We start from the raw sequence: 14,760 nt of genomic DNA on the forward strand, positions 1-14,760 counted from the left end.
CATGGCTTTAGAAGCTTCTGATAGGCTAATTGACATAATTTGAGTCAATTGGAGGTGTACCTGTAGATGTATTTTAAGGCCTACCTTCAAACCCAGTGCCTCTTTCCTTGACATCATGGGAAAATCGAAAGGAATCAGCCAAGACCTCAGAAAAATAAATGTAGACCTCCACAAGTCTGGTTCATCCTTGGGAGCAATTTCCAAATGCCTGACGGTACCACGTTCCTCTGTACAAACAATAGTGTGCAAGTATAAACACCATGGGAACACGCAGCCATTATACCGCTAAGGAAGGAGATGTGTTCTGGCTCCTAGAGATGAACGTAAAAGTGCAAATCAATCCCAGAACAACAGCAAAGGACCTTGTGAAGATGCTGGAGGAAACAGGTACAAAAGTATATGTATCCGCAGTAAAACAAGTCCTATATCGACATAACCTGTAAGGCCGCTCAGTAAGGAAGAAGCCACTGCTCCAAAACCGCCATAAAAAAGCCAGACTACGGTTTGAAACTGCACATGGGGACAAAGATCGTACTTTTTGGAGAAATGTCCTCTGGTCTGATGAAACAAAAATAAAACTGTTTGGCCATAATGACCATCGTTATGTTTGGAGGGAAAAGGGGGAGGCTTGCAAGCCGAAGAACACCATCCCAACCGTGAAGCACCGGGGTGGCAGCATCATGTTGTGGGGGTGCTTTGCTGCAGGAGGGACTGGTGCACTTCACAAAATAGATGGCATCATGAGGTAGGAAAATTATGTGGATATATTGAAGGAACATCTCAAGACATCAGTCAGGAAGTTAAAGCTTGGTCGCAAATGGGTCTTCCAAATGGACAATGACCCCAAGCATACTTCCAAAGTTGTGGCAAAATGGCTTAAAGACAACAAAGTCAAGGTATTGGGGTGGCCATCACAAAGCCCTGACCTCAATTCTATAGAAAAATTGTGGGCAGAACTGAAAAAGTGTGTGCGAGCAAGGAGGCCTACGAACTTCACTCAGTTACACCAGTTCTGTCAGGAGGAATGGGCCAAAATTCACTAACAAGAAATTTGTGGAGTGGTTGAAAAACGAGTTTTAATGACTCCAACCTAAGTGTGTGTAAACTTCTGACTTCAACTGTGTATATATATTTTTTTTTATATGGATATTTTGTAGGACGTAACAAATCATACAAAATGGATGCTGTAATACACATACACACTTTTAAAATTACTGGCTGAAACTATACAAAAATACTAACTGATAACATAGTGTAGCACTTTGAACATAATACATGAAAAGCACTTTACAAATATATATATATTTTTTTTTACAATGTTACAGTTACACAACAAAAACATACAGTATTAGGAGGAATTGTTGCTATAGTAATGAAAATAAGTTAGAACAAATACCCTAAAAACAACATGAAATATTTGTACATCAATAGTACTGTAATTACATGTTCAACAACATACTGAGGACTGGTCCATAACATCTAACAGAGGAGGTTTTGTTGTTTACTAGTCTCTAAAAGTCACGTCATCATGATCTTCTGGCCAAGCGAGTCAGCGAGACATCATCCTGACAAACTCTGTAGAAAGAACACAAAATATGAGCTACATTTTTATTAGTATGGTGACAACATAGTGAGTATTAGTACAGTGACAACATGGTAAGTATTAGTATATTGACAACACTGTGAGTATTAGTACAGTGACAACATGGTGAGTATTAGTATAGTGACAACATGGTGAGTATTAGTATAGTGACAACATAGTGAGCATTAGTATAGTGACAACAAGGTGAGTATTAGTATATTGACAACATGGTGAGTATTAGCACAGTGACAACATGGTAAGTATTAGTATAGTGACAACATGGTGAGCATTAGTATAGTGACAACATGGTGAGTATTAGTATATTGACAACATGGTGAGTGTTAGTACAGTGGCAACATTGTGAGCATTAGTACAGTGACAACATAGTGAGTATTAGTATAGTGACAACATAGTGAGTATTAGTATAGTGACAACATGGTGAGTATCAGTATATTGACAACATGGTGAGTATTAGTATAGTGGCAAGTATTAGTATAGTGACAACATGGTGAGTATTAGTATAGTGACAACATGGTGAGTATTAGTATAGTGACAACATGGTGAGTATTAGTATAGTGACAACATGGTGAGTATTAGTACAGTGACAACATGGTGAGTAATAGTACAGTGACCACATGGTAAGTATTAGTAGTGACAACATAGTGAGTATTAGTATAGTGACAACATGGTGAGTATTAGTACAGTGACAACATAGTGAGTATTAGTATAGTGACAACATGGCAAGTATTAGTATAGTGACAACATGGTGAGTACTAGTACAGTGACAACATGGTGAGTAATAATAGTGACAACACGGTGAGTATTAGTATAGTGACAGCATGGTAAGTATTAGTATAGTGACAACGTGGCGAGTATTAGTATATTGACAACAGGGTGAGTATTAGTACAGTGACAACATGGCGAGTAATAGTATAGTGACAACATGGAGAGTATTAGTATAGTGACAACATAGTGAGTATTAGTATAGTGACAACATGGTGGGTAATAGTATAGTGACACCATGGTGAGTAATAGTATAGTGACAACATGGCGAGTATTAATATAGTGACAACATGGTGAGTAATAGTATAGTGACAACATGGTGAGCATTAGTACAGTGACAACATGGTGAGTAATAGAATAGTGACAACATGGTGAGTATTAGTATAGTGACACCATGGTGAGTAATAGAATAGTGACAACATGGTGAGTATTAGTATAGTGACACCATGGTGAGTAATAATAGTGACAACATGCTGAGCAATAATAGTGACAACATGGTGAGTATTAGTATAGTGACAACATGGTGAGTAATAGAATAGTGACAATATGGTGAGTAATAGAATAGTGACAACATGGTGAGCATGGTTGTCACAACATAGTGAGTTTAGTATGGTGAAACAGGGTGAACATAGCATTGTATCTCAATGTCACATTTTCCTCTCTGATCCATTAGTTCTCCCCTTATCCCCTCTCTCTCCTTCTTTCTCTATTAGTTTCTTCATACTCCTCTCCACACCCTTTCCTCCCGCTCCCTTCCCTCCCCCTTTCTCCCCTCCTACTCCACCTCTCTCCCATCCCCCTCATAGTCCCCCAAACTGTCCCATTTTCTCCTCCCATTCTCCCCTCACTTTCTACCCCTCATCCCCCCCCCCCCCCTCCCCTCCCCTCACCCTCGAAGTCGAGCAGGCCGTCCCCATTGAGGTCGACATCTCGGAGGATCTCGTCGATCTCTGGTTGGTTGAGCTGCTCCCCCACCAGCTTTTTCATGGCCTCCTTCAGTTCAGCCAGGCTTATCTGACCGTCCCCGTTAGAGTCAAACTGGAGAAGAAGAAGGACGAGGAGGAGGAGGAGGAGGACAGGAGGAAGTAAAGTGAGGTGAGGGAGCGAGGGACAGAAAAAGGGGAAGAGTGTAGTAGAAAGGGAGGGGAGAGGAGAGATTAAATGAATAGAAAGAGCAGGTTAAGAGAAAATAACTTGTCATTTAATTTGTGGTCTTATATTATAAACAGATATAATAAGATGAATATTGTCTCTCCGTACTTCTCTGAAAGCATCCCTGAGCTCCTTCACTCCTATCATGTCTGCTGTCTCTGCCAACATCTTAGGACCCATCAGCTCCACAAAGTCCTCAAAGTCCACTCTGCCGCCACCTAGATGGAAACAAGAGTCATTACAGAAATGGTCACAGGGGTGATGAAGAGCTGAAGAGCTTCAAATACTATACACAGAGGATCTGCCCTCGCCTTCTCTGGTTAATGTGTGTGTGTGTGCTGCATGTGTGCACACTCACAATGTGTGCATGTATGTGTGTGTGTGTGTGTGTGTGTGTGTGTGTGTGTGTGTGTGTGTGTGTGTGTGTGTGTGTGTGTGTGTGTGTGTGTGTGTGTGTGTGTGTGTGTGTGTGTGTGTGTGTGTGTGTGTGTGTGACTCACAGATGTTCTGGCTGAGTTCGATGAGCTCCATCTCAGTAGGCATGTACCCCATAGTCCTCATGCACTCTCCCAGTTCCTTACAGCTGATGTAGCCATCTTTATCCTTATCAAACTCCCCGAACGCCTCCTTCAGCTCTGCACAGGGAGGAGGGGAATGGGGGAGAGGAGAGAGGGGTAGATAAGGGTGAGGAGAGGTGGATGGGGGAATGGGGGGAGGGGAGAGCGGAGGGGTGTTGAATAGAAATGAGAAAAATAGACATTGTTTCTTATATTCATTTTAGGCTCTGAGGACAAGCCACACCCATAGCTGCAGGAAGTAGGAGTGATGCGGGTCCTGCAGCCCCCCTGATACATTTTGTTATACACAATTGTGAACAAGGTCTCTATTACTCCTGTATGAGCAGTGGAAACACCTGCAGCCACATCAAAGTATCTTTAAGTTTGAGGGAGGACAACACAGTAGAGCCAGATCACTGGGATTATTGGTGTTGTCTGGGAGTAAATACAGTATGTTGAAAATATGAGTATGCATGGAAAAGACAGGAAGATGGAGAGAGAAACAGGGTGAGAGGGATGATGGTGGTGTTGACTGATTGAAACAGGGAGAGAGGAAGGATGGTGGTGTTGACTGAGAGAAACAGGGAGAGAGGGTGGATGACAGTGTTGACTGAGAGAAAAGGGGAAGGAGAGGGAAGATGACAGTATTGACTGAGAGAAACGGGGAAGGAGAGGGAGGATGACGGTGTTGACTGAGAGAAACAGGGATGGAGGGAGGATGACTGTGTTGACTGAGAGAAACAGGGAGTGGGAGGATGACGGTGTTGACTGAGAGAAACAGGGAAGGAGAGGGAAGATGACGGTGTTGACTGAGAGAAACAGGGACGGAGGGAAGATGACGGTGTTGACTGAGAGAAACAGGGAGTGGGAGGATGACAGTGTTGACTGAGAGAAACGGGGAAGGAGAGGGAAGATGACAGTGTTGACTGAGAGAAACGGGGAAGGAGAGGGAGGATGACGGTGTTGACTGAGAGAAACAGGGAGTGGGAGGATGACAGTGTTGACTGAGAGAAACGGGGAAGGAGAGGGAAGATGACAGTGTTGACTGAGAGAAACGGGGAAGGAGAGGGAGGATGACGGTGTTGACTGAGAGAAACAGGGATGGAGGGAAGATGACGGTGTTGACTGAGAGAAACAGGGAGTGGGAGGATGACGGTGTTGACTGAGAGAAACAGGGAAGGAGAGGGAGGATAACGGTGTTGACTGAGAGAAACAGAGAAGGAGAGGGAAGATGACGGTGTTGACTGAGAGAAACAGGGAGTGGGAGGATGACGGTGTTGACTGAGAGAAACAGGGACAGAGGGAGGATGATGGTGTTGACTGAGAGAAACAGGGACAGAGGGAGGATGACTGTGTTGACTGAGAGAAACAGGGACAGAGGGAGGATGATGGTGTTGACTGAGAGAAACAGGGACAGAGGGAGGATGACGGTGTTGACTGAGAGAAACAGGGAGTGGGAGGATGACGGTGTTGACTGAGAGAAACAGGGACAGAGGGAGGATGACAGTGTTGACTGAGAGAAACAGGGACAGAGGGAGGATGACGGAGGGAGGATGATGGTGTTGACTGGCTCTGTGTAATGTCTCTTATATCTGTACCTTCAATCTCTTCTGGCCGTAGGTCTCTGTCCTGCAGGGTTTCAGATTTGAGGGGACACACACAGAGTGACAGACACAGTGTGTTAGCTCGCACGGACACAGACACACACACAAAGATAAGGACACTGAATATACTGTAGTGTAGATGAACAGAAATGCACACACACACAATGACTGACAGAGAAACATCCTCATAAAAACAAAGAGAACTGTACATCTTTGATTTAGCTCCATCTGAATGTTGCGGACTGACCTGGAAGGTAGTAAAACATTTGATATGGACTCATTTGATAGGGAATCATTTGATAGGGAATTGTTTGAGAGTGAGAGACAGCAGAAACCTAAATACAGAGGATTCATTCACTTCTCTCTCATACAAGTTGCATCCTCTCTCCCCTCCCTGCCTCCCTCTCTCTCTCCCTCCCTCTCTCCCCCCTTCCTTCCTCCCTCCCTCCTTCTCCCTCTCTCTCTCTCTCTCTCTCTCTCTCTCTCTCTCTCTCTCTCTCTCTCTCTCTCCCTCCCTCCCTCTCTCCCCCCTTCCTCCCTCCTTCTCCCTCTCCCTCCCTCCCTCCCTCCCTCATCTCTAAAACCCCATCAATTCATGTTACGCAGCCAGACTGGCGATTTGTTACAGGATTACACAGCATGTGATCCGACTGGCTTTAGCAACCCCTCAGTTCGCTCAACACAGTCCTATTCCATCCCCTGTGATTGGCTGCACTGCTCTGTCTGTCAGTGGTAGGCTACATCGAAGGGGTTATGTCCCAAATGGCACCCTATTCCATGTATAGTGCACTACTTTGACCAGGGCTCATCAATCCAAAGCAGTGTACTATATGGGAATAGGGTGCCATTTGGGATGTAGCAGTGTGAGGTAGACACAGGCAGCGTGTTAGAGGGGATCAGTTTGTTGCAAGGGGATTTGTAGAGTAATCAGTGATGTTGTGCAATCGGACTGTAGTCAGTCTCAAACACACAACAGTAGGTTCTGCCAATGACTGGACACACGCACACTCACTCACTCACTCACTCACTCACTCACTCACTCACTCACTCACTCACTCACTCACTCACTCACTCACTCACTCACTCACTCACTCAGTGGGTTCTGTCAGTGACCAGGTGAGCATTTCACTGTTAGTCTACATCTGTTGTTTACTAAGCATGTTACAAATAATATTTCATTCATGTGACAAATAACATTTCATCATGCAGTAAAGGTCATAGGTCAAAACAGATTACAGTGCCAGAGTTGACATGCAGCCAGGGTCATAGGTCAAAACAGATTACAGTGCCAGAGTTGACATGCAGCCAGGGTCATAGGTCAAAACAGATTACAGTGCCAGAGTTGACATGCAGCCAGGGTCATAGGTCAAAACAGATTACAGGGCCAGAGTTGACATGCAGCCAGGGTCATAGGTCAAAACAGATTACAGGGCCAGAGTTGACATGCAGCCAGGGTCATAGGTCAAAACAGATTACAGGGCCAGAGTTGACATGCAGCCAGGGTCATAGATCAAAACAGATTACAGTGCCAGAGTTGACATGCAGCCAGGGTCATAGGTCAAAACAGATTACAGTGCCAGAGTTGACATGCAGCCAGGGTCATAGGTCAAAACAGATTACAGTGCCAGAGTTGACATGCAGCCAGGGTCATAGGTCAAAACAGATTACAGTGCCAGAGTTGACATGCAGCCAGGGTCATAGGTCAAACAGATTACAGAGCCAGAGTTGCCATGCAGCCAGGGTCATAGGTCAAAACAGATTACAGTGCCAGAGTTGCCATGCAGCCAGGGTCATAGGTCAAAACAGATTACATGCCAGAGTTGCCATGCAGCCAGGGTCATATGTCAAACAGATTACAGAGCCAGAGTTGCCAGGCACCAAATGGAGATGAGGAGATTTGGGGTGTTTAGTAAAAGTGAGGAACACGTGCACATACGCATGCACTCAGAAAACCTTCTTTAATAGCACCAAGCCTGTACCTCCTCAGTCCTAAACCAGAGATACCTCTATAGGATGCATGTTACAGTCAGATATTGAGTTTTGATGGTGGAGGATAGTTACAACACTTCAGCTGATGCTGTGGTGATGACGCAGACAAATAAGCAACATCTGCTTGCTAAAAGTCAAGGCACAAATCTCTCATTCATAAATTCAAGGTCCATCATTTATCTCAATGATATCAAAAGCTTTGTCATTCTTTGTCACGCAAACAAGCATTTCGCTACACCCGCAATAACATCTGCTAAACACGTGTATGTGACAAATAAAATGTGATTTGATTGATTTGATGAGCCGAGACGTCCGTGTTTGTAATGTAATGTAATCTAAATGCACAACGGATTCTAATTCACAGCAATTGAGAGTTTTTCTCTACTTTTGTTGAAACAATTTGCCTAAGCACACCCTCTTTCTCCCGGCCGTGTGTTTCTAGAGTGTCTGGAGAGTTTGGAATGTGTCCCAATAGCCTTGTTTCACACGTGTTCTGTCTTCTGCTCTGTTCTGTGACTGACAGCCAATCACATCACCAGGAATAGTAATACAACAGGATTGGATTAGAGCGAACAGGACAGCGATTATATGTATGCTAAACTGTATCGAGATAAATTACTAATGATTATAGTTTTTTCTCCTAATTTGGATCATTCATTTGTCTGCCGGCACTATGCCCATCGACTTGTTTACACACACAATTGTATTTAGACTTTCACCTTCCAACCAAGTTGTTGGGGCTTGGTTGGATTTATAGGTTCATATCCCCAGCAACATGCATCATCATAGCTCTTATACTGTAGGTTCATATCCCCAGCAATATGCATCATCACAGCTCTTATAGGTTAATATCCCCAGCAATATGCATCATCACAGCTCTTATAGGTTAATATCCCCAGCAATATGCATCATCACAGCTCTTATGGGTTCATATCCCCAGCAATACGCATCATCACAGCTCTTATAGGTTCATATCCCCAGCAATACGCATCATCATAGCTCTTATAGGTTCATATCCCCAGCAACATGCATCATCATAGCTCTTATAGGTTCATATCCCCAGCAATACGCATCATCACAGCTCTTATAGGTTCATATCCCCAGCAATACGCATCATCACAGCTCTTATAGGTTCATATCCCCAGCAACATGCATCATCACAGCTCTTATAGGTTCATATCCCCAGCAATACGCATCATCACAGCTCTTATAGGTTCATATCCCCAGCAATACGCATCATCATAGCTCTTATAGGTTCATATCCCCAGCAATACGCATCATCACAGCTCTTATAGGTTCATATCCCCAGCAATACGCATCATCATAGCTCTTATAGGTTCATATCCCCAGCAATACGCATCATCACAGCTCTTATAGGTTCATATCCCCAGCAATACGCATCATCACAGCTCTTATAGGTTCATATCCCCAGCAATACACATCATCACAGCTCTTATAGGTTCATATCCCCAGCAATACGCATCATCATAGCTCTTATAGGTTCATATCCCCAGCAATACGCACCATCACAGCTCTTATAGGTTCATATCCCCAGCAATAAGCATCATCACAGCTCTTATAGGTTCATATCCCCAGCAACATGCATCATCACAGCTCTTATAGGTTCATATCCCCAGCAATACGCATCATCATAGCTCTTATAGGTTCATATCCCCAGCAATACGCATCATCACAGCTCTTATAGGTTCATATCCCCAGCAATACGCATCATCACAGCTCTTATAGGTTCATATCCCCAGCAACATGCACCATCATAGCTCTTATAGGTTTATATCCCCAGCAACATGCATCATCACAGCTCTTAGTCCACTCTGGACCTACAGACACCTCCAACTGGTCTCAGACATGAGATCAGCTTTCATCTCCATTTCAGAGAACAGAGGATTGTAGGATTACATAACCAGTACTTTGTGTTTCATATCAATAGACTATTAACCCTTATGCCATTCTAACTCATAATTCCATGAGTGGTTCAAATGGTCCAATACCCTGCCATTTACCCTCCTCGCCTTTGTAGCTTTTAGGTCAAACCTGTGTAGAATACGTTCTAATGATCTGATTGATTGGCAGCCCTGTATAGATAGCAGTACTACACTCTATGATTGGTTCAAATGGTCCAACGCTTTCAAATTGACCAATCACTGCCCACATGTCTCTATCCTGGCCTCCCATAAACATGAGTGATGGGCGTTCCTGAAACGTTTCTGTGAGTCGCATCGTTTGGATGCCGAACGGCTCTTCATTCAAAAATGCTTGAAAATCCTAGAACCGTGAACACATTGAAAATCTCTAACGTAAAGCCAAAAAAGTATGCTACCATTATATCAGACTGTTATATGCATATTCAAATGCATTTTTACCTGGCCAAAGTGTTAACGTAGATCCGTTACAATTTTTTTTAACGCATTGCTAAAATGAGCGACCAGAATGACGTGCTCTCCCCACTATGTATTGTTTCTGCAGTGAGGATTCACCTTCTTTAGATAATGTTGTAACGTTAGATAATGTTGCTGTAACGTATCTGCAGATAATCATTGTTTTGAGCTCATAAAGCAGCAGTATGCAAATCAGGGCGCCAAATGAACAGCTCTTTCACTGATGCGATTCGATTTCCAACGTTCATCAAAAAGAGCCGTTCAAAAAAGGCCGTTAGTTCAGGAAATACCCACCACTAATAAGCATCTCCAATTCACAATGACGGAATCAAAACCACACCATCTCCCCACATAATGTTATATTTCTCCTCAACAGTCCATCTAAGGACAGATCCACTATCAAGTGCTAGCTCGTCAGTCACAGTCACTCTAAGTACCTGGCCCAAATGGCAAAACACCCAGCTAATAGCGCTTAGCATTAGCCTAGCATAGTTGCTATCAGGAAATTACTCCCCTGTGTGTGTGATTATGGGCGTGTATAAAATGGCACCATATTCCCTATGTAGTGCACTACTTTTGACCAGAGCCCTGGTTAAAAGTAGTGCACTAAATAGGGAATAGGGTGCCACTTGGGACAAATCCAATATGATCTCCTCTCACTCGAACAAAGACATTAATCTGGAATAGGAGGCCATATCAGACGCTGCTCGCTCGGTGACCAGGAGATGAATCCATCGTCTAAATGACAACGTTGAGGAACAGGCTGAGCACTGACCATGGCATCGCCACACACTCTTCGACAACATCTATAGTACATTCTGTTCTAGGCCGTCCTTCTCTTTTATCTTTCTTTGTTCTACTCAAAACGTAGAACCTTTAAAGGATTTTATCTCGATCAAATCCTTTCTAGGTATCAATTAAAGGGATCCTTCGAGATGTTGGCAATGTTGCCTGTATCTACTTCCCCAGAGTCAGATCAACTCGTTGATACCTTTTTTTGTATGTCTCTGCGTCCAGTATTAAGGAAGTTAGAGGTAGTTTTGCGAGCCAATGCTAAGTAGTGTTAGAGCAATGGCTGGAAGTCTACAGGTACAGCTAGCATGCAGTCATTGCACTAACGGTAGTTAGCAACTTTCTTCAAACTGCATGCAGACATACAAATGGTATACACAAGTTCATCTAACTCTTGGGAAGTGCAAAAATCCCGAAGTATCCCTTACTGTAATTGTTTTTAATTAAAATGATCAAAAATAAACAAAAGTGGCTTTTTAGCAAAATTACATTTATCAAGCAATACTTTTGCTAGAAATGTCTGGGAGTGGTCTGAGCAAGGGGTATAATTGAGGCAAAAGGGAGGGATATGTAACCTGAAAAATAGCTGTTATTGGCAGTGAGGTTTGAAACTCCCTTTGCTATTGGTTAATTAACTGAAATCAACTGGTGATGTCGCCAGGCAGGCCAAAAATCCACCCATGCAAAACAAGCTGCATTTTCAGGTGCTCTTTTCAAACAGCTCTTACACTAATAGGACAATATCATAATTGTTACAATTTCACAGTATTATTCCAACCTCGTGATGGGAGATTATAATATAAAAAAACAGCAGGATGTGGTCTATCGTAGAAAGTTTTGCTTGCTAAAATAATGTTGTACGGTGCTCTATATGTAAAGTAAATACAGTAAGTCATCACTAAAAACAATGTATAGCAGCATCAATGGATATGGGACACTCACAGAGATAGCAGATGATCTTTGGTGGAGATGACTCCAATCCAACCATGCTGCTCGGGATTGTAATGGTGATGAGGATGTCACAGGGGAGATGTTGTCACAGGGGAGATGCTGGTGTCATAGAAATATAACCTGATATTGAGTGGATAGGATCAGAGCTGTGGACAGGGTGGTGAGTGGATAGGGTCAGAGCTGTGGACAGGGTGGTGAGTGGATAGGGTCAGAGCTGTGGACAGGGTGGTGAGTGGATAGGGTCAGAGGTGTGGAGAGGGTGGTGAGTGGATAGGATCAGTGCTGTGGACAGGGTGGTGAGTGGATAGGGTCAGAGCTGTGGACAGGGTGGTGAGTGGATAGGATCAGTGCTGTGGAGAGGGTGGTGAGTGGATAGGGTCAGAGCTGTGGACAGGGTGGTGAGTGGATAGGGTCAGAGCTGTGGACAGGGTGGTGAGTGGATAGGATCAGTGCTGTGGACAGGGTGGTGAGTGGATAGGATCAGAGCTGTGGACAGGGTGGTGAGTGGATAGGGTCAGAGCTGTGGACAGGGTGGTGAGTGGATAGGGTCAGAGCTGTGGAGAGGGTGGTGAGTGGATAGGATCAGAGCTGTGGAGAGGGTGGTGAGTGGATAGGATCAGAGCTGTGGACAGGGTGGTGAGTGGATAGGATCAGAGCTGTGGAGAGGGTGGTGAGTGGATAGGATCAGAGCTGTGGAGAGGGTGGTGAGTGGATAGGATCAGAGCTGTGGACAGGGTGGTGAGTGGATAGGGTCAGAGTTGTGGACAGGGTGGTGAGTGGATAGGGTCAGAGCTGTGGACAGGGTGGTGAGTGGATAGGGTCAGAGCTGTGGACAGGGTGGTGAGTGGATAGGATCAGAGCTGTGGACAGGGTGGTGAGTGGATAGGATCAGAGCTGTGGACAGGGTGGTGAGTGGATAGGGTCAGAGCTGTGGACAGGGTGGTGAGTGGATAGGATCAGAGCTGTAGACAGGGTGGTGAGTGGATAGGATCAGAGCTGTGGACAGGGTGGTGAGTGGATAGGATCAGTGCTGTGGACATGGTGGTGAGTGGATAGAATCAGAGCTGTGGAGAGGGTGGTGAGTGGATAGGATCAGAGCTGTGGAGAGGGTGGTGAGTGGATAGGATCAGTGCTGTGGACAGGGTGGTGAGTGGATAGGATCAGAGCTCTGGACAGGGTGGTGAGTGGATAGGATCAGAGCTGTGGAGAGGGTGGTGAGTGGATAGGATCAGTGCTGTGGATAGGGTGGTGAGTGGATAGTATCAGAGCTGTGGATAGGATCAGAGCTGTAGACAGGGTGGTGAGTGGATAGGATCAGAGCTGTGGAGAGGGTGGTGAGTGGATAGGATCAGAGCTGTGGACAGGGTGGTGAGTGGATAGGATCAGAGCTGTGGATAGTATCAGAGCTGTGGACAGGGTGGTGAGTGGATAGGATCAGAGCTGTGGAGAGGGTGGTGAGTGGATAGGGTCAGAGCTGTGGACAGGGTGGTGAGTGGATAGGATCAGAGCTGTGGAGAGGGTGGTGAGTGGATAGGGTCAGAGCTGTGGAGAGGGTGGTGAGTGGATAGGGTCAGAGCTGTGGAGAGGGTGGTGAGTGGATAGGATCAGAGCTGTGGACAGGGTGGTGAGTGGATAGGATCAGAGCTGTGGACAGGGTGGTGAGTGGATAGGATCAGAGCTGTGGAGAGGGTGGTGAGTGGATAGGGTCAGAGCTGTGGAGAGGGTGGTGAGTGGATAGGGTCAGAGCTGTGAACAGGGTGGTGAGTGGATAGGATAAGAGCTGTGGACTGGGCAGTGAGTGGATAGAATCAGAGCTGTAGATAGGATCAGAGCTGTGGAGAGGGTGGTGAGTGGATAGAATAAGAGCTGTGGACATGGTGGTGAGTGGATAGAATCAGAGCTGTGGACAGGGTGGTGAGTGGATAGAATCAGAGCTGTGGATAGGGTCAGAGCTCTGGACAGGGTGGTGAGTGGATAGGATCAGAGCTGTGGACATGGTGGTGAGTGGATAGAATCAGAGCTGTGGACAGGGTGGTGAGTGGATAGAATCAGAGCTGTGGATAGGATCAGAGCTGTGGACAGGGTGGTGAGTGGATAGAATCAGAGCTGTGGATAGGATCAGAGCTGTGGACAGGGTGATGTTTGATGAAGTGATCATGATGGTAATGATATTATGGGATGGATGTAAGGTCTTGGTGAACGTACAAGCTCATATGGTGTTACACTCTTGTAAAAGCTAGTCAAGGACCACAGAAACCTGGTGATTTGTTCAGACAAAATGTCTGAAATTGATAAATGGATGACTATTATATCAGTATAGTATGTTGTTTACATTAGTGTGTGTGTGTGTGTGTGTGCGTGTGTGTGTGCGTGTGTGTGTGCGTGTGTGTGTGCGTGTGTGTGTGCGTGCGTGTGTGTGTGTGTGTGTGTGTGTGTGTGTGTGTGTGTGTGTGTGTGTGTGTGTGTGTGTGTGTGTGTGTGTGTGTGTGTGTGTGTGTGTGTGTATGTGTGTGTGTGTGTGAGAGAGGGTGTGTGTGTATCTCTGTAAGGTTACATACGAGCTGGCTCTGAATGAACGCCTCTCTGAGGAAGATGCAGGCGGGGCCCACGATGTTGTGTAGAACGGTGCAGTTCTGGACCACAGCACACAACGGCTCCTCAAACACTCTTCTCCTTTCATCTTCCTCCTCTTCTTCCTCCAAGTGCCCCACACCCCCCAGCATTGCCGCCGCAGCCAATGGGGCTCCGCTCCCCTCCGAGGGCAATACACCCTTAGGGAGGGGAACCAATCAAATCGATTAACCAACCACATGCCAACCAATCAGAATGATAAGAAAATGTGTGTTTAGCCAATAAAAATGGCAGGTGAGTGAAGTAGTTCTTCAACCTTGTTCCTTATTGTTCTAAGACACACTAGGCTGTAGACTAGATCACTACAGTAGTCATGCTTCCTT

At 45.2% G+C, this 14,760-nt stretch overlaps 1 protein-coding gene across 1 annotated transcript in view; it reads right to left on the minus strand.

Annotated features, from left to right (window-relative positions):
- Positions 1 to 1,393: 1,393 nt before the first annotated feature.
- LOC129841034 (calcium-binding protein 2-like) overlaps positions 1,394 to 14,760 on the minus strand; it is a 32,215-nt gene continuing 18,848 nt past the window's right edge. The window contains exons 2-7 of the mRNA XM_055909147.1: positions 14,365 to 14,592; positions 5,673 to 5,703; positions 4,018 to 4,152; positions 3,626 to 3,735; positions 3,256 to 3,403; positions 1,394 to 1,575 (exon numbers count right to left, since the gene is read on the minus strand). Of these exons, the coding sequence (XP_055765122.1) occupies positions 1,550 to 1,575; positions 3,256 to 3,403; positions 3,626 to 3,735; positions 4,018 to 4,152; positions 5,673 to 5,703; positions 14,365 to 14,592 (678 nt within the window). The 3' untranslated portion in view covers positions 1,394 to 1,549. The remainder of the gene's footprint in view (positions 1,576 to 3,255; positions 3,404 to 3,625; positions 3,736 to 4,017; positions 4,153 to 5,672; positions 5,704 to 14,364; positions 14,593 to 14,760) is intronic.

Source organism: Salvelinus fontinalis, chromosome 42 (genome assembly GCF_029448725.1).
Source record: "Salvelinus fontinalis isolate EN_2023a chromosome 42, ASM2944872v1, whole genome shotgun sequence".
NCBI classification, from domain to species: Eukaryota; Metazoa; Chordata; class Actinopteri; order Salmoniformes; family Salmonidae; genus Salvelinus; species Salvelinus fontinalis.